Below are 27,181 nucleotides of genomic sequence, written 5' to 3'. Positions count from 1 at the left end.
CAGTATAATCGACAATTGGGAGATCTCTCCGTTCCCTATTGTGTACTAAATGAGTATTTCTGTGATAATCAGGAGGAGCTAGGAAAACAGGTGGCAAAAGGAATGCGATGTAACAGGTACCATCCCAATCTAAAGGCAGACGTGTATATGCAGTCTGACCACATACGAAGTAGGAATGGCGAGAAGCTCTAAATGTAGATTTACCTTGATCATTAAATTCTATTACAGTGGTGCATTTACTATGGCCCATATGTATGGAACCATTCTTTCTTACACACAATTCACCTTTAACTGGAAATACTGACATAGCGGGCAGAATTGGTGCAGCTTCGGATTCAACATTCAGGATCATGATATTGAGCGTAAAATTACCTAATCCATATACTTCATTTTCTAGATCGGTTCCTGTTCTTTTGGGAAGTCCCTCCTTGTTAGGGTGGCAGACTTTGAGTAAAACTAGGTTCAGGTTTCCCCATATCCAATTATCTTGATAAACTATTGAGTTTGAATCTAAGGAATTAATTAAACTAAACCATGCTCCACAGGAGCCATTGTGTGTGAACGGATATGGAAAGAGAGGCAGAACTCCCTTAAAATTCTGATAGGGAGGAAGTCGGCCACATATCCAACAATTGGTAGCATTGCTGGTTTGATGGGAATGATGTAACATACTAATGAAAGTGTTATTGCGCAGCGCAAATCTATAGGACAACTCATGTGGGGGTAATTCACTAAAGGAATGTTCAACAGTAACATTGTAAGCATGTTTAGAAATAGGATAATATATGTGCAACAGTATGCTTGCAGCGATGATCAGAAGATTTAAGAAAAACAAAATCAATAATGTCACTGTGCAATGACTACGCAGTGATTTACAATACGCATGCTTTTTCAATTGCATCTTTCCATTTCTTTCTCTATTCAGGTCTAGGGGATACATGTCAGAGACAAATTCAACCGATTCACCTTGGAGAGGACTTAAACAATCAAATTGTCTGACTTGCTAGACCTTAATTTTACTTTGTACAGTTCTGTATCGGATTGTTCAACCAAGGGGAGTTTTGAATCAGTCTGTGAGGAAATGCAAGGCGTAATGTTCACATCCGAAGGTAGTCCATGAAATTTCTTGATATGACTTGAGTGTAACCACCCTTTGCGACCTTCGATCTTCACGGCGGTCCTTGTGGTGAGCAGTACGAGTTGAGGCGATTTCCACCTAGGATCCAGTTGAGTCTTTCGGTCAAAATTTCGTACGAACACCAGGTCCCCGGGAACCACGTCATGGGGTTTCACCTCGGTGTTATCGGGAAAGGCGGCAGCTACCTGTGAACGACAAGATTGTAGTGCAGACATCAAGGAAGCCAGGTAATCTGTCAGCATATTACAGTCAACATCAGTTATTTTACGGGGTATAGGCGTCCCCCACATATTTGGTGGTCTACCAAAGATCACCTCATACGGGGATAGCCCTGTTCGAGAATGTGCTACCATTCTCATGTAAAAGAGTGCAACTGGTAAGGCTACTACCCAATCAACACCTTTTTCTCTACATATTTTGGACAATCTAATTTTCAGAGTTTGATTATGGCGTTCCACGAGACCTGCTGCCTCGGGGTGTCGGACACAGTGAAACTTCCATTGATAGCCTAACAAAAGTGAAACGTGTTTCATCAGTTCGGATGAGAACGGCTGGCCGTTATCTGAGTAGACAACACGTGGTAAACCATACCGTGGGAAGAATTCTCGAACTAACTGTTTGGCAGTAGTCGGGGCAGTGTAATCTGAAACCGGGTAGGCTTCGGTCCAACGAGAAAGAGCACAGACAACTACAAGAACATATTTAAATCCTCGACATCGTTCCATCTGGATATAATCCATCTGGAGGACTTCAAAAGGGTGATCAGGAGGCTGAAATCCCCCCTGTTCTACGGGAATGCTTTTACCTGGGTTAAACTGACAACATATCATACAGGTACGGACTTTCTGTTTAGCTGCTGCTCGTAAATGTTTGTTGAACCAAATGTGTTGAATGCTGTCTAGCATAGCTTTCTCTCCTAGGTGCGCTGGACTATGTATTGTGTTAATGACAACTTGAACCATAGAGTCAGGAAGAAACCATATAGATTTTTCCTTCGTCATCCATCCTTGATCCGTTTGGATCCCTCCTAATTCAGTCCATTTCTTTATCTCGTCTGGTGTAGCATGTGTCTGTATGTCAATTACATCAAGAGCGGGATCCTTAACTGTCATGCAATGTGTTGGTGTCGGAACTATTGTCTTTGTCATGTCAGTTGTGTGAGTTTGAGCAGTCTGTTTAGCTGTTCTGTCAGCTAGATCATTGCCTTGAGAGATGATATCAGTAACTTTCGTATGAGCTTTACATTTCATAATCGATATTGCAGCGGGTAGGTGAATTGCATCTAATAAGGCATGAATGAGAGGTCCGTGCTGAATGTGGGCACCGTGAGAAGTTAAGTAACCTCTCTCTCGCCACAGAACGCCGAAGTCATGAACAACTCCGAATGCATAACGTGAATCTGTGTATATGTTGACTTTCTTATTTGTGGCTTGAATACAGGCTTGTGTCAGAGCGATGAGCTCTGCTGCTTGGGCTGACAAAGTATTAATACAATTTGTTTCGATGACTTCAATATCTGTTGTGACTGCATACGCGGCCACTAACTCTCCTGTACTTGTTCTCATGCATGAACCGTCTACATACAACGTCAGGTCTGGATCTGACAATGGGACATCTGTCAAGTCTTGTCTGGGTTTCGTCGTGATAGTAATAACTTTACTACAATCATGTACTAGTGGGTCTGTTCCGTTTACTGGCAAAAGTGTGGCAGGATTTAATGTATTACAACGTCTGATTTCTATGTGTGGCTGAAACAATGTCAATTCATAACCGGTAAGTCTCGCTATAGTCAAGTGTTGTGTTTGTGTTCGGTTCAAAAGAACCTCTACTGCATGTGGTACTTGTACTGTCAATGGGTGTCCTAATACTATGGCATCGCTTTGTCTGATTGCTAAAGCTGTTGCTGCCACTGATTTCAGGCACGCAGGAAGCGCCTGAGCTACGGGATCTAATGTACTAGAGAAATAGGCACATGGTTTGTGTGATCCTGCTTGTTCCTGTGTGAGTACTGATAAAGCAGTACCTTCGCGTTCTGTAATAAAGAGTGTAAAATGTTTACTGTAACATGGTGTTGCTAAAACAGGTGCTTGACATAAAGCTTTCTTTAAGCTTTCAAAGGCTTGTGTATGTTCCTGAGTCCAAGGGAGGACAGTCGATGTGGCCGCCTCCTGTGTTGTCAACTGAATGAGTGGTTTTGCTAGAAATGCATATTGAGGGATCCACTGCCTACAGTATGAAGTGAGGCCTATAAAAGCCCGCACCTCCTTCTGTGTCTTGGGTATTGGCATGTTAGCAATTAACTGGATGCGATCAGGTGTAAGCTGTCTTCCCTCCTTGGACAGCGAGTGCCCAAGATAAACAACTTGCTGGACACAAAATTGCAGCTTAGAAGGGGACACCTTGTGCCCCTTTTCAGCCAGAAATCGTAAAACCGTCAGTGATGCTTTTTCACATTCAGGTTCGCTTCGAGCGGTGATCAGCAGATCATCGACATATTGAAGCAATGCAGTGTTAACTGGCATGTCGATACTGTCAAGTTCTCGTTTTAGTGCTTGGCTATAGATGCTGGGGCTTTCTGTGAATCCTTGAGGTGCGCGTGTGAATTTAAAGCTTCGTCCATTTAAACTAAATCCGAACAAGTATTGGCTTTCCGGATCTATTGGGACGCTGAAAAAGGCATTCTTGAGATCGATTACAGTAAAGAACGTTGCTTCGGAGTCAATAGCTGTCAGTAATGAAGAGATGTCAGGGACCACGGGGTATTGTGGTACAATGCATTTATTTAATTCGCGCAGATCAATAACTAATCGATATACTGGCGGGGCCTTTGAATCTGTTCGTTTAAGAATCGGAATTATCGGGGAGTTACATACATTGGAGTCGGTTTCCACAACCACTCCTTGGGTAATAAGCTCGTCAATGATTTGCAGTAAAGCCACTACAGCATCTGGAGGTAACTTGTATTGTCGCATTCGTGGTAGTACCACTCCTGTCTTTAATGTGACTCGATATGGTGTAATGTTCATACAACCAACATCAGTGGGTCCTTGTGCCCACAAGTGTGTAGGTAAATTCTGTAGTCTGAGATCCATGTCTCGGGACACATAGTGCCCTTTGAAATCACGTAAAAACAATCTTACTCCTTCCGGAGAACAACATATTACAGCTCCTAGAGCTTTCAATGTTTTTATACCTAACAAGTTTTCTGGACATGATTTAGTAAGCAATAAATCTGTAGTTCGTGTCAAGGGACCAATCGTAAGTGGAAGAGGTTGTGATACTTCATTAATGATAGGTTTTCCTGAAAAACCAAGGGAAATATTCTGTCAGCCTGAGAGGGGTGCCCCTGGAACTTCACTACGTTTTATTGTTGTTCTGCTTGCCCCTGTATCAAGTAAAAATTTTCTATCTTGACCTAATAGTTCACTGTGTACATAAGGTCCTTCTTGATCTACAGGGACCTCGATAAGGGGTAAGCCAACTTCCCTCTCTAGGCTGTTTCATGCGTATCGTTGATAATTAGGATAGTCATATTGTGCATACTGGTACATCTGTCGTGTCGTTTCTTGTGTGGTAGCAATAGGCTGCGGTGGTAGAGCTGGCATGGACTGTTGTGGAGCTGGCATGGACTGTTGTTGGTTCTGATCCTGTCTAGGTGGCCGTGGTCTTTCCTGTGTTTTACCTGTGGCGATATTATGTTTTAAGACTGGACAATCGTGTATATAATGACCTGGCTGTTTACAATAGTTGCATGTCCCTTTCACGGGACCTGCTGACTCACTGGACTGTGTCATACCGTTTTTATGACCGTCAGCTGGAACTGACTGGGCAACTAGCATTTTCATTTTCGTGTCTTTCATTCGTCTTTGTTCATGTTCGTGTTCCTCTCTAATTCTATTGTGATGGTACTGTAACATTTGTAACATCTGTGACGGGGTGTTACCTTGCCAGGTACTCTCGAATTTCAATACTCTATTCTTAACCTGGGGCAGGGAATTTTCAACTAATTTTGTCACAAACAGATGTGGGTATGATTCGCTGCTTGCCTTTATGCCACTATTTATACCGAAACATTTTTCGAACCGGGCATAGAAATCACTAGTGTCTTCATCTTGCTTTTGTTTACAGGCTGATATTGCACCCCAGTCTTCCTTTTTCGTAGTTAATAAACGTGGTAGTACCTGCACTAATAAACCTGGTAGCAATTTAGTCTTGTTCCCAAGTCCTGAACCTGGACCTCGGGCTGTTTCTTCGGTTTCCAATGCTGTCCAATCTATCTTTTGGTCTCCCACCTCCCAATCTTTTTCTTTGAGTTTTTCGTAAATGCCCGCAGGCATTAATACCTTTAATATTTTCATAATGTCGGGATAGGTATATTCTCCCATGAGTAACATGTCTTTAATTTCACGGTGGAAACCCGCTGGATCTTTGTCATGACTGGGTACCACTTTCTTCATTTCTAATAATTCTATTTTAGATATGGGTGTGTATACAAATACACGTTTAAATTGATTGTCATCGCCCTTTATTGGGTGTACTTCGCGTAAGGGATTCTGTCTGCCCATATGATACGTCGTTCTTTCCTTGATGGGCAGTGAGACATGTTCTGGGCATACAAAAAGAATGTACTGGTTTCTGGATTCTAGTATTTCTCTAATCAAATCAGTACTTGAACCTCTCCATTTATTCGTGAGTAATTCAGTCAATATATCAGGTAGAGGACCAGGATCGGAGTGTTGGCCTTTATATAATATAAGGAGATGTTGGATCATGTATATACCAGCTAAACGCTGTTCGTCTGGGGTAAGGTTCAAAAACGTGTGTGCTAGTGCATCATCACTATATTTTCCGGGACTGTCAGCCCATAATACTGCTGATCTAGCTAATTCTTGTTCGTCCAATGAATCAAGTATATGATGTCCCCTTCGTTCTCGAAGTAAGTTGTCAGCGGCTTGGAATAAGTGTTCGGGAGATCTTATATTAATTATAGGGGTTTGGAAATTTCTGTTATTATCTGGACGTGTCGGACGTATCGGATCATTAAGGCATCTAGTATTATTACAAGATCTTCCTCTGCCTACATAAGCCATTGTTTCTAACTGTCCTGTGGGCAGTTCTAATTCTTCCCCCTCCTCTCTGTCTTGTTCAGGCTCGTCTACTGTTAATCTTTCTTCGTGTATTCGTTCTATTTCTTTGCGGATCCTTCGATACATAGCTACTATACATGACTGTCTATCATGTCTCCCTTCTGATATATTCTGACTCCATGTGACAAGTTGTCGCATTTCTTCCGGATTTACCCCAGGCCGGTCTTGATTTCTGATTACACAGTTTATGAGGAAACGTAACAGTTGCCCCTGTACCTCCGCTTTCTGGTACTCCATGGCTCTGCTAATACTTTCAGGACCTCGCCCTGACTGGACAAAGTGATATATATTTTCTAAATGTGTAGTCATCCCTGGTAGCTTCATTAAATATATTGCAGCTCGTCGGATACGTAATGATGACAGCATCATTTCGTCTCGTTTACCGGGCACAGGATCATATCCACAATCTACTAGAAGTTCCTTAAGCATGTCGGGAGTTGCTAGTTTGGGCGTACGTTGGTGTGCTAATTCTCTGAGGGAAAATTTATTTCCTCTGGGTGGCGTAGAAAAAATGTCTGTCGTACCTCCTGTAGCACCGTCTGGGGTGCTGGACGTGAAAGGATTTGTTGAATGTGAGACAGCAACAGTAGTTGCAGGAAAAGCTGTAGAAACAGAAGTGCTTGTCGGAACGTGTGTCAGAGTTTGTTGTTGTGGAGGTACAGACGGAGGATCTTGGCGTTGAACACCATCGGCAAGCGGTCTATGTGGTGCGGTATTAGCATACTCGGGAGCTGCGTCATCTAAATAAGAGGAAAGGAAAACGTCTTCTGCGGTTCTGGGATGCCCTTTGGGATGTGCTTTTATCGGAAACAATGGAGGTGGCAAGTCTTTTGGTATTTCCAGAGTAGCCTTAGGTAACCCTTCGGCCAGAAGTGGGTACATACCATTCATAAGGGCGTTTCTTTGTCTGTCTACTTGTTCTGATTCTACTCGGGTACCTTCTTTAATTAATAGATTTTCTCGCACTTTATTTGAATTTTCCTTACTTTTCTCTTCCTGTCTGAGCGCTTTTTCTGTACGTCTATATGATTCTTTACGCCATAATTCAATGGCATCTTTCTGTGATTGTCTAGCTTTCTTTTTCCATAATTCTTCTTCTACTTTCATGATGCAATCTGCATCCCAGGTCCCAGCTACGGGCCACCTCTGACTTTCTGGCAATTCCTTGGTGTAGTCTACCCATAAATCAAGAAATAATACGGCGTCTAGGCCATGTTTATGATACATGAAGTACCCTGGAGTGTCCCTAGGAGGAATGGGAACAGCTTCTTCGAGTACCCCTTTTCTAGTTTTGATTTGTCGTAATTTCAAAAAGAGCGGCATGTTTGAGAACTGGTCTGATACGTAGTCTTGAACACACTTGATACAATAAACACAATAATGGACAGTCATTCATACCACAATATGCAGAACGTATTTAAAATGTATTTAAAACATTTAACATTTAACGAACAACAATGGCCATTAGGGAACTAGTCACTTAGCATAATACTCGGCATTAACTAGGTGATTCTAAATATTCTGAATTATATACTAGACATACTAGATATACTGCTAAAACAGTACAGATACACTGCTGAAACAGTGCAGACCGGATTTGTGTACCCAAACCCGTCTTGACCGGCACAACCTATGTGCACGTCAGAACGCCTCCCCGGCAATGGTACTCACCGGGTAGCTCGGAACGGAAGGCCTCGGAACTGAACTGGACTGCCATGGACCGGACTGGACTCGACTCGGAACTTCGGAACTTCGGAACTTCGGAACCTCGGAACCTGGTGGGCCTCGGTATACCTCGGATCTTGCTCTCTCAGCTAGGCTCTGGTCGGGATACTTCGCACTTCTCACCGCCTCGTCTGGGTGTTGATCGCAGCCTCAGTCGCCCCCGCTTGGCCGGAGGGAGATACAGGAAATCCTGCGGGTACGCGTTGTTGTCCGTCCAGCTGTGGCAGGAGACCGGGCCTGCAACGTACCTCCGGCGCGTGAGATGAGAAAGTGTCCCTGTTCGGGCGCCAATTTATGTGGTAAATAATTTAATTACCTGTACTATTTTTTGATACGGGAAACATTTAAGAATAACTCAGTAAAATGAGAGGCAGAATCCGTGGTATTAGAGGTTCTGAAAGGGCTTTATTCCTTATACAACTCGAGTTGTAGGCATCATATTCCATCACCACAGAGGTTCAGGAAGTGAAGGCAATACATTATTGACAGGTAATCATTTTTATAGAAAAGGCATTACAGTGAAAACAGATGCAATGGGCGTAACAGCTGATAAGACAAACTAAAATATGCATGCGTAACTAAAATAGGTGTAACTAGAAAACGTCATTATACATGATGTCATAAGTGGGTGGATCTATAAGAGAATCTTGCAATGTCAGCAGAAATACTTGGCAAAGATGCGCGCGCAGCCGCATGACGTGTGATTGACGTGCAACTGGAGGGTGCAAGGGACTTGACATTTAGCTCTACATGTGGAGACAGAAGTCTGAGGGGTCAAGTCAACCTAATCCCAAATCATATCTAATATCCTATGTTTAAAGAACGGTGTTATCCAAAAGGAAAGGTCTCTCGGACGAAATCTATTCTATACTGACTGTGAGTGCGTGTACAAGCGCCTAAGTGTCTACATGAGATGCGAGGGAGCAGAAATCTTCCATAGTAACAGGGGCTATGAATTACTTGCACGAAGACAGTGAGGCCAGGCCTCTTGCTTGGTAGCTGGAAGAATGTTTATTTAAACTACTAGACAGGAATGCATTGGATGAGGAGCGGAGCAGATAACTTGAAGGTGAAATACAGTTTTTGGCAGGCAGACAGGCCGAGTCAGGCACCGTTAGCCGCGCAAGGAGTAGGACAAAGTTCATGGATACAGATGCGAGCTCAGACTGGAGCTGTCAGAGGTAGAAAGCAGGGAAAAAGTTTGATGGCAGAATCAGGGCCTACTCGCCTGGACTGTAAAATGAAGTAAATGAACCACATAAAGCCGGTGGCCTTTCGTACTTAGGAATGGAATATCCAGCCCATTCATGGCGGATCTGAAAGAGGACATGTTGACGGTGGACGCACATATGTTTGCGTCTTCATAACTAGAACTGGAGGAAACATACATGTACTTGTAACTTATACATGGAGCCGTTGGGGTCTAAGATAGGGGACATAACTGATCACAAAAATCCATATTTCCTCAAAACACTAACCAATTACACACTTTTCTTGCTCTCAATCCATGGTACATTGTGAAGGTGGGGATGAGTTGCAAAACTAGCCAATACAGGAACTGTTGCATGCTAACCTCGGAATGAAAGGAAATACACCGTTTTCTGATTGAATGAACCCTACATGGTGAACAGAAATGTACTCCTGCCGTGAGTACCTAACTACATGTGGAACTGGTAACCTGACTTTTACTTTGCCCTTGGTGTCATGCTAATCTACTGTAAGCACATAAGCCTAGGCCCATCCAGGGCTTGATATGAATGCACACATTAAGTGTGCCCTCATAGTAGATAATGAACTATTGTCCCTGTCCTGTGGCAACATACTGTACTTTATGATTTACAGTGTACCAAGAACCTGTTTCTCTCTGTCAGAACGAGCGCTGTCTGCTGACCCATCTTATGTAAAGTTACTCTGGTGTTTTGAGATCTAGAAGCTTGGACTGGCATTCACTGTACTTGTTGAGTGTGTGTCTGTACACAGTGCATGTGAAGCACATGAATGGTATTAGGACAATGTGTGTTAAATGAATCTGAATATTGGGACCAGTGGGCTCCATTTTGGGTTTCCCTGGTTCATCCTGGCACAAGATGGAGTGTGAGAGTTTCCTCAGACAGTAGTGATATATTACCTTCATTTGAATGGTTGGAGAGTGGACTTTAGAAATTCTACGTTCCATGCAGGCTTTGTTAACAGGGGGGGGGGGGTTTAGGTCTTTCAGAGCCCTGCTGATTGGTACATTATAGAAGTGAGCAGTGGGACTGCAATTTCTGTTGTTTAAAGTGAGGAGATTTCTAGGCAGGCCTTTTCCTTGGTCTATCCCTAATTAATGCTTTAGGTAGGTTGATGAAGAGATCTCAGCATTCATTGTGCCTGTGTGTTTTGGTACTTCTTCCTTTGAAAATGGGGATTAATCCCAAGCTAGTCATAAAGCATGAGATAATGGAGTCATACTAAATGACATGAATATGTGAGCAAAAGTGGTACTCAAACCGCTTCACTTTGTTCCAGTTTAACTTCCCAACCAAGGAATGGAGTGCTTCAAAGAGTGCTCAAAGGACTACTGTGTGACCAGTACTGGTGTCAGTTTCCCTAGATGAGCGGACATCACCTGAAGTCTGTACTTTCGGAAGGAGGAGCTGTGGGTCTTTCTAGTGCCTAGATGCCTGCATTCTTCCTTAAAGGGGAAGAGTGTGCCTAACCCTGAGGAAAGAGAGACTGTTCAGGAAAAGAATCCCATTATGTTTCTGGTGTGAGGGACACAGCAGGAAAGTGTACTACTCCAGAAAGTGACCCAGGTGTGGCCAATGTCATGAAGGGATCACCCAGCCTATGTGCTTCTGTTGTGAGCCACCCAAAGACTTCACGAACACCAATGCAATTGTATGCCCTGGCAGCAGCAGTGGGTCACGACTGGTGCTGCCACTGCAAAGCTGAAAGAGCAGGGCGCTGCGTCACTGCTAAATAGCGGCCTAACATCCAAGGAGGTCGCAACTGACAAAGTCCTTACACCACTGACAAATCAGCTTGAAGGTTGGAGTTGCTTTCCCATAGGATTCTTTTGCACTCGGCCTAGAGGGGTGACTGCTAACTACGTCATGTTACTATACCAGATCCTCCTGTGCTGGACTCATTCAGTGATTCCTGTACAGAACTGCTGCTGTGAAGACCAAGGTCGCAAGCTGTGTCCCCTTCACCACATGAACTGCAAAACACATGGCTTAGCCTTCAATCCAATCAAGGGACTTGGACACACTAAAGCACAAGGGCTTAGGACTTTTCCCCCAAATTGGTACCTGTGGTAAGAACTGTTGACTTGAGTTGCATATATAAATCGCAGGAATAAAAGTGAAGTAAACTGAATTGTGCCTGTCCATGTCTTTGCCCACAGAATACTGGAGAGTATAACTAGTATGATCACCAGGGTGGGAGGAGAGTATAATTAGGGGTGTGTAGCACTTACTGGGAATTGTAACCAGGAATGCGACTAATGCATTGTCTAGTATTTTGTTCTGCTGTGTGATTAAAGTACTTTTTGTTTACAATGAGGAAGCATACTGGGCTGGACATAGAGGGCCAGACTCACAAAGAGCCTCTGCAGTTGTGGCGGAGGCTCGGCAGTCATGGCAGAGTCTCCTCACTCGTGGCAGAATCTTTGCACTGCAGTTTCTCATTGCAGAGATTCAATCATGATTGTAGAGCCTCCACCATGACTGCAGAAACTCTTTGTGATTCATGCCCTCTGTTATGGTGATTGCTGGTTGACTCTTGAGTTCTGAGCTCTTATCTGCCCCAATCTACCTTCATTAGAAGCCTGTGAATGCTTGCTCTCTAAGAATGAAGTTTGGAAATAATTTTACATATCCCTGGTTGCAGACCCATAAAAGAAAGGACCCTAAGACACCATTGACAAACAACCTCAGCCACCAAAATTAGAGGCCAGCAGTCCCTGTCTACCCTGACACACTGTGGGGCATATTCTCAAGGATCTATTGCCGAGTTATCGGCACTTTATCACACTCAAAGTCATTATAAATTTACCGCCACATTCACAAGCTGGTGCAAACAGTCGATACCACTAGATTACCTGCGACAGCAGACGCAAAAAACATCGCCACAGATGACCCCGGCAACTATCGCTAATGAGATGCAGTGTAGGCGTTCCTAAGCAAAAAGCCACGACAACACCACTCCACAACATTCTCAATGACCAGCCAGATCGGCGATGAGAACACAAAGCAGGCAATAAGGCACGATAGCAGCAAGAAATTAATACCTCCTCTGACCTGGTGCAAAGTCGGACTACAACCTGCACCATCAAACGGAGCCCAGACCACAGCCACACCTGAAGAACAACAGATGCCATGGAGCCAATGATCATGCAGCTCGGACACCCAAGAGGACCACAACACCCACCGCCACCCCCCCCCGTTCCACCCCGCCCCCCCCCGGCCACACCCCGGGCACCCCTCACCTCCCCCGGACCAATAGAATGCACATCAACATCACAAAATCATGCACAAAATCATTCGCCTGATGCCGCAGAATCACAACAAAATCACAACAACTAGGAGCCATGTGAGTACAGAAAAAGCAGAATCAATCATTCACCAAACAACTATTTGGTAGAGTCATGGCGGGTCATCCCTAGCCAATCTGCAAGTGACAGCTTGTAAGACAATATCTCAGATAAGAAGGTGTGTCAGGCACTCATCAAAGGACAGAGAGAGAGAGAAAGAGAGAGACTGAACGAGGAGCGCAAGGACAATCATGCCCTTGGCACATACATGCCAATTGTTGCGTGTGTCTCGCAATTGGTGCACCCAAAATCTAAGGCCTGGCAACAATTTCAGCGCAAAGGCCACATCACATTTCAGAAATGCAAGCAGTAGTCAGACTAAAATGAGGCATGAAAGCTTCTTTGTCTCAAAACACAAGGCGGAAGGACATCCGAACCTCCGACTTTGGTCTCCTATGCGCCTGGCACCCCCTGAGTGAGATACCATACCAGACTCTGGCGACTCCCACACCACAAACTGCGCTAATGAAAGAGCGACTTGTCCACACCCCACACACACTTGTCCCTGCTTGAGCTACACCTGTATGGCATGCCCCTAACACATCGGTAAAAGAGGCAACCCATACGTCTAAACGTTGAACACGCATACGACTCATTACTCCGAGTTGTGGCATATCGTCCACAGAACTGCTGCTGGTCTGAGGAGTGACCATGGTACGAGACCAACAAACGCAATGGCAGGCAATCCCGGGCACATACACAACCCTAGTCACGTGGAACTGTACCGTGCACAAATGCTGCATCTGTTAGGAGCTCTGCCAATGGCAGTTTTGCGAATCAGTTACCGTCTGAGTTTCCGGCTTGCGTATGTCACATGCGTCCAGCCATGGTTCCACTGTCGATCATGCACATTCAAGTGGCCCATGAAGGTCTGCCTATCCAACACAACGGTAGCTGAACTGGATTACGACTTGTGTGTGCGCCCCCTGTTTGCCTAGGAACAGGAGTACAACCGGGATACCCAGGCATGGGATGCCTTGATATGTGGTGTCTGTGCCAGCAGCAGTGGATGGGAGATTGCACAAGTCATTGTGTGCAGTGACCACACCGAGGCGCTCCCCTATTGGGCTGTGTTGTGGATTGGTGAAACTGCGTGGTCGGAGCACATCTGTCCAGACCAGGTAATGGATTGGCTCTCCCTCGTGTTCCTTGAATTCCAGAATGATGTACTTTTGGAACTGATTGCCTATGAAGCAGCGCTTGCATTCATGGATGAGTAACTACCTTCCTGCAGCCACAACTGATTGACACCCAGAGTACAGGTCCCAACACCGTGTTGCATTGTGGAGGATTGGTCCCATAAGCCAGTACAACAGTGGACATGTCTGTATTCGCTCGGACTCAGAATGCATGTGTGTGCACCTAGGCGTGTTTCCACACACCTGAGCAAGGTGCTGCACCCCCATGGGTGGAACTGCACAGCGTTGTTTGGCAAATTTCCTAAATCTGACATACTGATGGAGGGAGACTACACACATGGCAATGTAGCATGACGTGACCTTGTTGGCCCCTTTCACCTGCTCACTGTCAGCAGAGTACACAGTTGGCACAGTCCGGTGGTACAGCTCCATGCAGATCCCATGGGCTGTGAGTCGTGTCCCCTGACACGGGGCAATGAGCAGACGCCAAACATCACATTACTCGACCAGCAAGGCAAGCTGGGCTGAGACCGTTGCCAACCATAAGAATATGTGTAAATTTTTGCCACCCCATTCCTTGCACCTCGACACGTTCCCATTCTGCCTGTAAGTGTATTCAGCATTTGTTTGCCTGTTGGGGCCCATCACTTGCCCATACTGACACGCACATGCTAATAAAGTCTATGCAACTTTACCAGTGCACAACTGCGATGAGTGTTGATTAGTATGACAAATCGTGTGCGTCAATGAGCATTGTCTGTACACAGGGAGGGACAGACTGCCTCTGGTACATAGGTGGAGAATCCCTATTGGCAGCTCCACCTCTGTGAGCCACACATTGTGTTTAGGATAGTTGCTGGTAGACCTGTGCTCTTACGTGTCTTCAGCAATGTGAGTATGGTGTCCAACGTCTTGCCTTATGGATCAATATGGACCATTGAAACAGACTGTGTACACACTGATGTGTGTGAGTACGTCATGCGAAGAGAAGTTCCGTAGCCACATGCGATGGGCGACACTACTTCAGGCGGGCTATCGGTTCTGACATTGGCACACACAGCCCTATGTGAGACATGGATGTGGGGCTACGTTGGGGGATGCAAGATTGTTGTGCATGTGCAATGAGACCACAGCTAGGTCACACCTTCACAGTCATCTAATTGGCCATGTGGGTCAGGATCAAATATGCGCATTGATGACATTTACCAGAGTGTACATTTTTGTGCAATCAACGTCCCTAAATTCATCCATACTTGTACACGTGGGTGAACATAGATGTGACACATCTGTGTGATTTGGAATGTTTTATTCACATTCTGGGGAGTCTCGGAGATGGAGGGGTACATGGCCACTTCAAGCCCACATTAAGTGTTTGCCCAGTGGTGGGCCAAGCAGAGTCCTTCGGGGAATGCAAAGTTAATCTGAAAAGGAAGAGTACAGTCCTCAGCCGGATTGCTGTGTCATTGGTACAAGAGCAGATATGGCAGTCCATGTCAGGGTCCAAGTGAATGTTGCAAAGTGTTCCGGGGGACAGTGGGAGACATTGTTCCAGGGTATGATGCATAGGGCTGAACCATGCAGGGACTGGCCATGTGGCGGGTACGGTTGCTACTGCCTTCTTCCTCACACAGTTATTGCACTCCACATCTTATTCCTCTGAGTCGTCTTCTGTGTCCGGTGTGTCAGGTGTGTGTGGTGGTGTTATGGCTGCATCACGGTGGGCCACTGACACATCAGGGTGCGACGGTGATAGGGCTGCATCACAGTGTACCACTGACACATCAGGGTGTGGAGGTGTAATGGCGACATCACTGTGTGCCAATCTCACGTCAGGGGGCGGAGATGTGTGTGTCGAAGTTCCTGTGGCAGACATCTGGTACAGACTTTGTGGCAGCAATGGCTAGATGAGGATCTGCACGGCCTGAAAGATCCCAACTACATGTCGCTGGTGTTCAGCGGGGCCGCACCTAATTCCAGCCTGCAACCGCTCCATGGTCTCTATTGTCCTCCGCATCTGTGCCAACTCTGTGCTGTCATCACTGGAGCCTGTCTGACTAAACAGTTCTTGTATCCGAGTGATGGCCCGAGCGAGTTCAGCCAAGGATTGTCGGCGAGCATGGTGCGGACAGGGGGTGTCTGTTAGGGACTGTATGTGGTCTCTGATAGGACTCAGACACCCGAGTTTGACTGCCACGAGGTCGAAACCCACCCACAGCTGATCAGCCAACTCCTCCTGGCACTCAAACACACGGCGTTGGAAGTCAAAGTGTTGGTCGTGGGGGTCCTGTGGGCCAGCCGTGGTGGTGTGTGCTTCCTGCTGTGTGGTCTGTGCAGTGTGTGGGCTCACCGCGATGCTGCTAGGCTGCCCTGCTACTGGGGATGGGGTGCGGAGGCTGTTCATGAGCCGTTGGAGGGTGTCTGGGCAAATGTGCAGGGTGCCCCCTTCATCATCACTGTGGAGATGTGTAGTCTGCTCTTCTGGAGGTGTTGATTGTCCCTCTGCAATGATAAGGGGAGATGCAGGTTAACAGTGTGTTCCATGTATGTTGACGCATTGTACATGTTTACATACAGATTGCATGACAATGTACATTGTGACTGTTTTGGAGGAGCTGGCTATTTGCTGGGAAACAGTCTACATTTCGACTACATGATGGATGTAAGGTTCTACTTGTACATCATCATCTCACAGTGTCATGCAATGCCAGATGTTATTGGCCAGTTTCTACGCACGAACAGCACCAGTTGTGTCCTCTGTCCTGTGGTGTACCGCATTGTCGTCAATGTTGAAGTGCTGTGATTGCTATGTGTGTGTGCTGCATTGTTGGCGAGTCGGCATGGCAGCTCTGATTTGGTGGCACCTCAGCCCTATGAGTCGATGTGCCTTTGACTTGTGTGCTTTTCGGGTGCTGTGATGTTTGCGACTTGGGTCATTTGTGCTCTTGGACATATTTTGTACTCTTGTGCATTGTTTGTTTGCAGAAGTGTTTTTGACGTCATGGGTTGTAGGTGCACGTGGATGTGTCAGAGTGTGACCTGTTCCTTTACGATGTGGTCCACACTCAGCCACCTCAAAGCCGTCTTGTGCACCATGTCATGTATTGCGACTGCAGCCATGCTATCTGCTTTGCAGTGTCACTTGCATAGTCCATGTGGCTCACTGAGCTGCTCCATTTCTGGATGCCGCACATGTGCATGAGTAGGTTGTGGCATTGGTGATATGGAGGGGGGCCCATTTGTGCACATTATGGACAGGGGCCTACTTGTTGTTTCTATGTGTGCTGCAGTGTGCCAAGGGTATCAGGGACATGTTCCACACTCATTGTGGGTGTGCAGTGTGCTGCGCTTGATTGTGCATGTGTGCCATTGTGCCCATATCCCTCTGTCCCCCCAGGCCCTGGTCAGTACTCACCCTGTTGCTGTTGGGTCAGGTCATATTGAGCTGTGTCCAGACCCCCAATTCCTTGCACCATCTCCGCACTGATGACTGTGGCCACCATTTCGTCCAGCTCATCCAGCTCCTCCTGTGGCGCAGGCGTCCCACCTCCAGTCGCCTTTGCTGCCTTCCTGTTGGCAGTGAGATTCTCCTTGGTTAACCTGTGCACTTCATTCCAGCGCCTCTTGACATCCTCGACACTGCAACTGCATTCACGTTGTTGATAATGGACTGCCATATTTCCGTTTGTGTTGCCAATGATGTAGAGGAGGTGATGAACACTTGTTGGTGCTGTTCTGTCTCCTCCGTGATGATGATACGATCTTCCGGTGGACTGAACCCCGTCTTCCTCTTCCTCTTCTCCGTGACCTTCCCCGAGCACGGGGTTCCTGGCTGGTCCTCCTTGGGGCTTGTGGGGATTGGGTTCTTCTCTGCACTCGGTCCGGGTGCATCCATGGTGCAAAGCAGTTTGATTGGGTTTTGGTGTGTTTTTTGTTCCTTTTATAGTGCATTTTCCCACATGATGCGTGGGATTTGCAGGCCTGTGGCTGGCTTTCGCAGATTTTTGTATCGCGCTTGGCCTCATCGCAGCTTTTTTTGCGTTTGTGTTTCGCATTTTTGCAGAGTTGCATTGACTTCATCGCAGACATTTGACGCGTTATCGTGAGCCTATCGCTTGGTGCCACCGGCTTGGGAATGCCGCATTACAAAGGTGTTATTTTCCCGCGATGGACTGTGATGTGGAAAGTTGCGTTAAGCTACTTTTGCGGTAGTTATCACACGATCTTGTGAATATCCCCCTGTGTCTTCAATTGTAAAGCGATAGGCCAGTCTATAGTGAAATTAGGTAGTTGTAATCATGATATGGTAATTACTATTGGGTAGGAAATACTGATATCCACTGACACATAAGCACCAGTTATTGATTTACAAAGAGTTCCAGGGAATGTTTCATATAACATATAAAATGGGATGTGTGCTCTGTTTCAGAGTGCATATATTAACTTGGAACCCACTCAAGTTAGCATCTGTGCTGCAGCAAATTGTTGTGTACTTAAAGGGTGTAAAATTATCTAAATGAAATGAAATACCAACATTTGTAAAGCACACAGCTACCTCCGGAGAGGTGTCCCAGTGCTGGGGACCGTCGTGAAGATTAAGGGAGCTATTACCCAGAGTCACAAGATGCTGGGCTAACCTGCCGCCAGCACCAGGGATCAAACCGTGAGCCCCTCTGTTCCAGAGTCAGCCGCCCTGGCCACTGCACCACACATCTTCTACGAAAATCTATGAATGTTTATGTCACTTTCGACTTCTGAAAAGTTTACAAACCTACCATTTGTTTGTTAGTAACCAGAATAAGGGATGATTAACAAGGTATAACTTCTAATAGAGGAATTGTAGCAAATGAGTTCTGTTAGTTGAATCCCCCTAAATATTTTACTTTTTGACTAACCGTTTTTTGGGCTTTTACTATGAGTGTGTCTCATCAACAGAGCCTTGCTCACTGTAAACTCTTTATAAATGGACTGAGAATGCTGACCGCCATTGTCCACCTTTTAAGCTGTGCAGTGCAGCTAGGGTAAGAGGTGCTGAAATGGTTACACATACACATGTGAACACATACATGTGCACACATGTACAGGCACTGTATGTCGGGCTACCATCTTCCGTAGCCTGATATCAGCATACAAGTAGCCTTTTGCAGAAGAGACCTGTAGGATCACCCCATGTTTTGGACCAATACTGCTGTTTATTTGACACTATGCACTAGCCCACAGTGCATCTGCTAACCAGGCCCCTGTGCATCTGCACAGGCCCCTAAACCATGTAGAAATTAGATATACTCCTAATGGGCCTATTTAACTTCCCTAAAACTCCCTAATATATTGTACACAGTGTACTGAGGGCCTGTAACTTAAATGTTACTAGTGGACTTTAGCACATATTGAGCCACAACTAGAGTGACAGTAAAAAACATGTCTGCACAACTGCCACCTGTAAACTGACTGTGCAAGTTTAAACTACAAATTCAACATATTAAAATAATTCCTTTTGAGAGGCCTAAACCCTTCTTTTAAGTAGTAATAAGCCACCCCAAGGTAGACTTAATGCCCAGTAAGGCAGGGTGCATGATGAATAAAAGTAGGACATGTAAACTTACAGTGACAAGGCCCCAAAAGCTTTTTGCACTGCAGCAAGATTGGGTGTTTCACAGGAAAGCATGAAAAATTAATATTACAATTAAATAATGTTATTTTCACCTATAAACTAGCTAAAAAGTTTGCTCTTGGCTTTTTAAAAATATTTATTACAAATCCAATTCACTGTTAAAGTTTGCTTTGTAACAAATATTTTACAAAAGGTAATTTTAAAAACACACCTTTAGCCTGCCTAATTCCTCCAGAAGCCCATTTGCCTCAGCTTCAAACTGTCATCTAGGAGCTAAATAGCTCCTAGGTGAGGTATGATCCTGCTCCCAGAGTTGAGACTCAGGCCATGGGTGTGAGGACGTGTTCTGTTCCTCTGACAGGATGATATTCAGGGCAGTGCTCAGGAACTAAACTATCTTCAAAGGGCCTACTCTGTCATAGGCAGATGTAGCTAATACCTGGGTTTGCCCCTCTGTTGTCTTTGTAGCCACCCAGGCACCAATCACAGATGGAGAGGAGCTGTCCCCAGAAAGTGTTTTGAAAGGAGGTGTTACTCATTTCCCTGGCCATGCCTCTTGGGTGGACACAGGAGCTCTCTTTTTAGGTGGAGAAGGGCACTCTGGGATTGTTTACAGTGGTGCACACAGGAACTGCTGTAATAGTGGATAGAGCTTCCCCCGAGAGCATTTGTCCGATTGGTTAGGGAGGAGCTACGACAAAGAAGCTGACTCCAAGGGTCAGTTGGATGACTTTCCGTTAAGCTACAGGGACATAAAAGCTGCAAGAAGCCCACTTTCCTGAAAGAGCCCAGCTGACTAGTTTCAACCGTACCTGCCCTGGACTCTACGTAATACTGCTGTTAGAGTGAGTCATGACCCCCAAGTGCAGTTCCTGAGATCCTGGAACACTTGGTTGGTGTTAAAGTGTACTCCTTCTCCCTAAACCTTGGTATCCAGTGCTTAGAACCTTTTTGCCAACTATTTGACAGGAGAACTGTCGAGAGAAAGGGACCAACCTATCAGACAATCCTCCTACAGTGCATCAATTGCAGACCTGACTTTGCGCAGCTCCTACTACATTCTTCTCTGCAGCAGCAAATCCATTTCAGTAGACCCCACAACAACCAGCATCCAACAACATTGAACCCTTTTGAGCTGCAGCCTGCACGCTTGCCCTGCAAGGATATCTAACTTTCAGATAAGAGTCTAAGTCTGAAGGGGGGGCCGTACCCCAAGCAGTGTCTGATAAATGCAGATGACTTCTGGGAGCGAACTCTTAACTTTTCCTACTCAGAGCATTTCTCGCCTTCGATGATGGCTTCATCAAGACGTCATGCTTCTCAACCAGTCACTGCCTGCAGCCCAACCCTGCTGAGAATTCTGCCTTCTTGAAAATGTTCTACATCTGAACGTGCCTTTCTTTTGCAGTTGGCCTTAAACCTTACCCTTGCCCCGATCTAGCGTGATCAGTTGCAAGCCGTAGGCACTTTGGCATTTTGGCACAAATTTTATTTAAACTTCCAAAATTCATATTTCCTGTTCCCCTATTGGATTGTTTCAATTTAGTGTGATTTTCTAAAACAAAATATATTCTATTCTTATGGACTGTAGTAGGATTTTTATTCTGTTGTGTTTTTGACTTTTTAACTGTTTTAGTACTTCAAATTAGTTTATACATTTTCTTAGGTTAAACCTGTCTGCTCTGTGCCATGGCTACTGAACCCTTTGGAAAAATAGTGCCATTATTACTTGTTGTTGAGTACCATCCATCCCAACTAATAATCCACTGTCTAACAGGATCCTTAAGGACTGGTACTGACCTGGGGAGGGCCTTAAATGTGAGTGCCCATTCATAATGTAGATCTGTAGTGCCTACTAAAAGTCTTTGGTGCTTAACTTGAATTACACATTATTGGCACAATCTGCACCTAAGCACAGTTTGATGCAACTTAGCACTTCTTTTTCCTACTGCGTCCAGGGAGATATCAACTTAGGGTAAACATGCAACCTCACCACCTTCACAATTACTAACCCAATTTTTTACAAAGGTGCAGTTGTACAAATGATGCCTTTTGCTCTTAGAGACGATGTTCGTTTGGTGCTAGTTTATATGCAGATAGAAACATGCATAGTGTAGTTATTCATTGAAATAAAAAAATATTTGCACTTAAATATGTTGGTCATTTAAAGTTTGGCAGCTGTATTGTTGTGTATTTGTTAACCTCGAGAGATGTTACTTTCTGGCTTAGGTGAAAAAATGTCCAGCAGTTTTTGTGTCCCACCCTTTCTTAAGCTATGTTATGTGTATTTGCATGGCATGCATCTCACCTGGGGTGGTATCCTGGCGCCTAAAGAAGGATGGTGCGGTCCTGGCTGGGACCTATTAGAATAGCCAGGTTTTCAGTTTCTTACAAACTTCAAAGCCTGAGCAAGCAGCTCTAATCTGTGTTGGAGGTTTTTCCAGGCTTTGGGAGCCAGGTATGAAAAAGGGTGCCCATCACCTCTGGTTCTTCAGATGCCGGTGTCGTGAGCGAGTTGGAGGCGAGCCGAGCCAAGGTTTTTAGTCAAAGTGAGGAATTTGATGCAGCTGTTCACTTACATGGGCCCAGATTGTGTAGGGCTTTGTATGTGTGTGCCAAGAGTGTGTTGAGATGCAAGTGTATGATCGGAGTTTTAGCATAGCCTGGCTGCACTTTTTGAATGACCTGGAGTCTCTTGGTGAGATATGTGGTGATGCCGACATAGAATGTTTTTCCATAGTCTAGCTTGCTGGAGACCAAAACCTGTGTTGTGGTTCTGTAGGCGTTTGAAGATGTTTCTGTGGAGCTACAGTGTGAGAAAGCAGGAGGCTTGTCATTAGGAGTTGGTTATACAATAATTTCCTGAGGTTCCAGGCTTGGTTAGACTGGTTAGGTGTTGATCTTATATAGCAGATCATCAGGCATGGGTCCACAGTGAGGTGTCCCTTTCTGAAGAGTACCACAGCTGTCTTGTCGGAGTTGGGTTTTATACAGTTGGTCTTTATCTGGTTGGCAACTTCCGACATGGAGAAGGTGTACTGTATCTTGGTGTTGGGGGTGTTGACATGAGAGAGGGAAATGATGAGTCTGTGCTTCCTCTGTATCTCCCTCCTGTCTTTTTTATTTCCTCCTCCCTTATTACAAGTCCACTGATGCTACGCTCATGTTGCTCCTGTCAGAAGTCTGACTTCCCTGACATCATCTTCTCAGGACTTCCCTAACTAGCCCAGCTCATGCACCGAATGCAGACTGATAATATTCCTACATAACGTGGGTCAATGTTCAGTACACACCTTATACTGGCCATAACATGCGCATTAGGCATACTTTGTTTTTCCGCAATTACAGATTGCAAAAGTTTACAAGACAGTCTATTACAGACCTGAAGCCACCAAAAATGGTAGTCACTAGTCCATCCTACATCTTAGGACACAATACGTGAATGAGCTGAAGTCATATCTTCCCTTATTATTATTATTATTATAATTATTATTATCCATATTCACAGCATTGGTAGAAATCAATATTCTGTTTTTTAGAGATATTTTAGAAATATATCAACAAGATAATCCTCCTTGCCAGACCCTCATGCACAGGACATAATTGTAACCACTTGTATACCCATAAAATGGAAGATTGAGAAGAAGCTAGAATGCGGTACTTAATGGAAAAAAAACTTTTTTTTTTTTTTTAAATATTTTTTATTTTATTTTCCACATTGCACATTATATTCATCAATACATATTTTGTAGTCCAAATATCATATTTAACATTGGTAGTTACTCCTACAAAAAGACACGTCATACCATGGTTACACTTAATACCTAATGAATTCAAGAAAAGAAATAGAAAAAACCCAGAAAACCAAGAACCAAGAGCCCCCCTAAGCCCTCCACTCTCTACCCTATCCCTTCCCTCCAATGTGCTAATGGGTTCCAAATTCTTACACCTAGAGCTCTCCCAGCTCTTCCCTTCCTGGCATATATAGGTTTTTCCAAATTAAATGTTGAAATTAAATTCGCCAGCCATTTTTGCATATGCGGGGGGGTTTTATCCAGCCAGGCCCTAGCTAAAGTTAATCTATAAACAGCCATAATCATAAATAAAAATTCTTTCTCAGTATTCCTATTGTTCTCCATCCTCCATATACCCAACAATATCAGCGTAGGATTTAGTACTATCTGTAAGCCTAGTGCCTGGGCCAAAAAATTCTCAATGTCCCTAATTAGCGTATATAATTGAGGACAGGTGGCGAACATATGTATTATATCTGCGTTAACTGAGCTGCAACGAGGGCAGGTAGTCCCATTCGTACCACCCCATTTAGCTATTCTGTCTGGTGTATAATACAGTAAAAACAATGTTTTATAATGTTGCGATTGCAGGGGAGCCGAGCACAGTATAGTACATCCCAACTCCAACGACTCCTGGAAATCATTAGTTTCACACTGAAGTTTCTCTGCCCACTTAAATTTATATTTATCCAAATCATCCACTTTAGTTTGGACTAAAAGAGCATACACTGATCTAATCGTGTGCTGGCCACCAGTAGTTAAAGTCTCGAGCAAGTCATTGGTTTGAAACCCTGCTACGCCACCCTGTTTATTGCCCAAAAAACTCCTTATTTGCAGATATTTAAAGAAGTCCCTATTCCTTAAACCGAATGTCCTTACCAACACACTAAACTGTAGTATTCCCTCTAAGTCTTTTAAGTCCCCAATTTGCTTTATACCTTTTTGATCCCAACCAGACATGACTGAATCTGAGAAAATTTCAGCGGGGAAGGATCTATTGTTATACAATCTGATGTACCTATGGTATCTACCCAGCCCCATTTTTTTCAAAAAAGCGCTCCATACTTTAATAGCCGCCGCTAAAGTTTTAAACTGTTTTCTTTTAAGGCTCCCGAACTCAGTATATTTTAACAAACAACTTTTAACATAATTTTTCACAGGTAAAGTTGAGACTGTACTTTGTGAAGACAATGTCACTGACCAGACTAAACTCCTTTTGCTGGGTGCAGCCATCTGCTCAGGAAAGTGGTTAAAGAAATTTGATAAGGAAAAGACAAAAGAAGCTCCCTTCAGAATTAGTAAGGTAAGTGACATTAATCCGTTTCAAATATGTAAATTCGAGTGCATATTACCCAGGAGCACACATCTTCTATCTCTAGGCCACAGTTCTTCAAACTGTGGGGCGCGCCCCCCTGGGGGGGCGTGGATGGGTTCCCAGGGGGGCACAAAGGCCTCTGCAAGCACATGTAAATGAAGACGCCTGGAAGTGCAGCGATGTTTATTTGCTGCATTTCCAGGCTGTCTTCATTTACTCTGAAGCCCTCAGAGTGTTGTGGGGCCAAAGGTCAGTGGGTGTGCTGCTTGGGGCTCGGCAGGGCAGTGTCTGGAGTCTTATTAAGACTCCAGCAGGCCCCGGTTTTTCACAGGTCTTTAAAGACCATTTGCATACCTTTGGAAACTGGTTATGGAGGCTGTTTTTTTCTTCTTTTTCCAGTACCCCATGGGCCCCGACTCTGCCTATTCCTCCTTACATTTGTATTTTACATATACTGCTGTAGTGTGAAAATGCATTTCATGAAAATGAATATAAAAAAGGGTTGCCAATAGAAAAAAGGCCAGCCATGTATGTTTAAAGAGCCAGCAAAGACCTTGCTTTGACACTAAATAGGGTCTTAAATAAAAAAGTATGTATTCATTTGTAATTTGACTTTCTGTCTGTTCCTTTTATTTTCAGTCATGAAACATTCAGGCAGCCCTAGAACACATTTAAAAGTGCTTTATATTTGCTTTTCGAAGTATGCACAGATAAGTGCTGAAAATAGGGCTTTAGGTGACTGTTTATTTTTGTACCGTCTGCAACATCAAAATAATGAGCTGGCAACCCTAATCATGAGACTGGAAGTTTGTTGCAGGATCAGCACATTATTTATTTCCTTCACCCTCGATTCCCTGATTTAATTCCATAGTAGCAATAGTTTAACTTATATCTGAAACCCTACGCCCGTCAATAACATGCTGATTAACTTAAAGTGTCTGGGAATTCACCCTGCATTCAGACAACTCACGCCTCATTCTCACCCTGCACTCGCAGCGCATAGTTATGGTTTTCCCGCATTTGCCACACAATCCATCATCTGCTGTATAATTTGCAGATTGAAAAATGCAGCAACACATGTCTCCTCACAGTGGAAGGCCCTTTCTAAATGTTGACTGGTCACCTTTCTGTTGCTTACTGCTGTATGTGGGTGCTAATGTGGTACTTATGAGGGGCAATAAAGGGCAGGCCAATGTTAACAAGTGTAAAAATAGCAAAATTGTGCAGTAATGCTATCACAAAATATGCAGCATAATTTGCCTTTGCTTGCTGCAGAATTTAGTCAACCATGCTGCATAATTTGGTCTTCTCCTGCCGCATAATTCCAATGGCCCTGTATATAGTGCTATGAGGTCCCAGCCTGTGGCAGAAAGCACTGCGAATATACAAGTCATTATTTTAAAACAGTGTTTACATACTCTAAGCTAGGCAGCGGCAACATGATGCAGTGATTGAGATAAAGCAAGTTCTTACAAAAGATCCCAGCTGATAACTCCTTTACATTACATCTTAAAAAGAATAGATGTTTGCCACCATAAAGCTTTAAGCAGATCCACTGGAATTATTCAGCAGAAGAGGACAACATTATGCAGCAGGTTTGACTAAATTATGCAGCAAGAAACCCCGATTTGAGGTACTCTTCTTTAGCGGGCCTTAACTGGGTCCCTGTAGCCAGAGCACGCTCCATCCTGGTCGACCTAAACTTGTGACTTTGTCGTGGTCCAGTGCGACTATATATCCACAGTTAGTGCTTTGGGCTTTTTTCACTCAAATATTTAAAATTGCATATCTCCAGTTCTTCTGATAGGACTCTTGCTATTTTAATAATACAATATTTATTACTTTTTTCACTTTTTATCTAAACTGGTGTTGGATTTTTCTTGTGTTGTGTTTTTACTTTTCTTCTGTTTGAAGTGCTGCACAAATAGTTCACATATTGCCTCTAAGTTAGTCTGACTTTTTTTGTGCTAAGCTACTAGAGGGCTAAGCACAGCCTAATTTGGTGTTATTTGTGACTTCACCCTGACAAGGATTTTGGATGCTGCTTGAGTAGGATTTTACCCCTCTCAACCAGTAACCAAGGGGCATATTAGCAAGAACCTCTTTAAAATTATTGCCGTTTTAGCGACAGGAAACTGCAGCTAAAACGGCGATAATGGGCTTGCTAATATGCGTTATAGAATTCCAATAGAAGCCCAGGTTAGATATGCAGAACTTCTAAACTGGGCTTATATTGGAATTCTATAACGCATATTAGCAAGCCCATTATCGCCGTTTTAGCGGCAGGAAACTGCCGCTAAAACGGCGATAATTTTAACGAGGTTCTTGCTAATATGCCCCCAAGTTTCTTACACTAACCATGTAACACTCAAACTCTAACACTGAACACGGTCAGACTGCCCATTTACTGCACTAAATATTTCCCCTGTGCTGGAGCCACTTGCACCTCCATCACGTTCCCTCTATCCCTGACTTGCCCCCTGACCTATTATCTCCTGTGTATGGAGGCAGGTATCACAGCAAAGGCATACGTAGCAAGGAAAGCAACATGAAGGCTCTGGTCAATGTCAGTTTGTGAGCAAGAGGAATAGGGTGCAGCTGTGTGTGAGAGGAGAGAGATACAGAGAGAGAAAGAGAGAGATGGACAAAGAGAGAGTGAGAGAGTGAGAGAGAGAGAGACAGAGAGTGAAGTCAAAAAGAGAGAGAGGATAAAGAGAGGGGTTTAGAGAAAGGGTGATA

At 44.5% G+C, this 27,181-nt stretch overlaps 1 protein-coding gene across 1 annotated transcript in view; it reads left to right on the top strand.

The window, feature by feature from the left end:
• Window positions 1–27,181, top strand: part of SERPINB5 (serpin family B member 5) — a 138,272-nt gene that overhangs the window by 77,961 nt on the left and 33,130 nt on the right. Inside the window, exon 5 of the mRNA XM_085607026.1 lies at window positions 24,288–24,430. Within this exon, the coding sequence (XP_085463152.1) occupies window positions 24,288–24,430 (143 nt within the window). The remainder of the gene's footprint in view (window positions 1–24,287; window positions 24,431–27,181) is intronic.

This window comes from Triturus cristatus, chromosome 5_2 (assembly GCF_964204655.1).
Source record: "Triturus cristatus chromosome 5_2, aTriCri1.1, whole genome shotgun sequence".
In the NCBI taxonomy this organism is placed as follows: Eukaryota; Metazoa; Chordata; class Amphibia; order Caudata; family Salamandridae; genus Triturus; species Triturus cristatus.
Note: the sequence above shows the minus strand (reverse complement) of the source record. Positions and strands in the feature narration are given on the sequence as shown.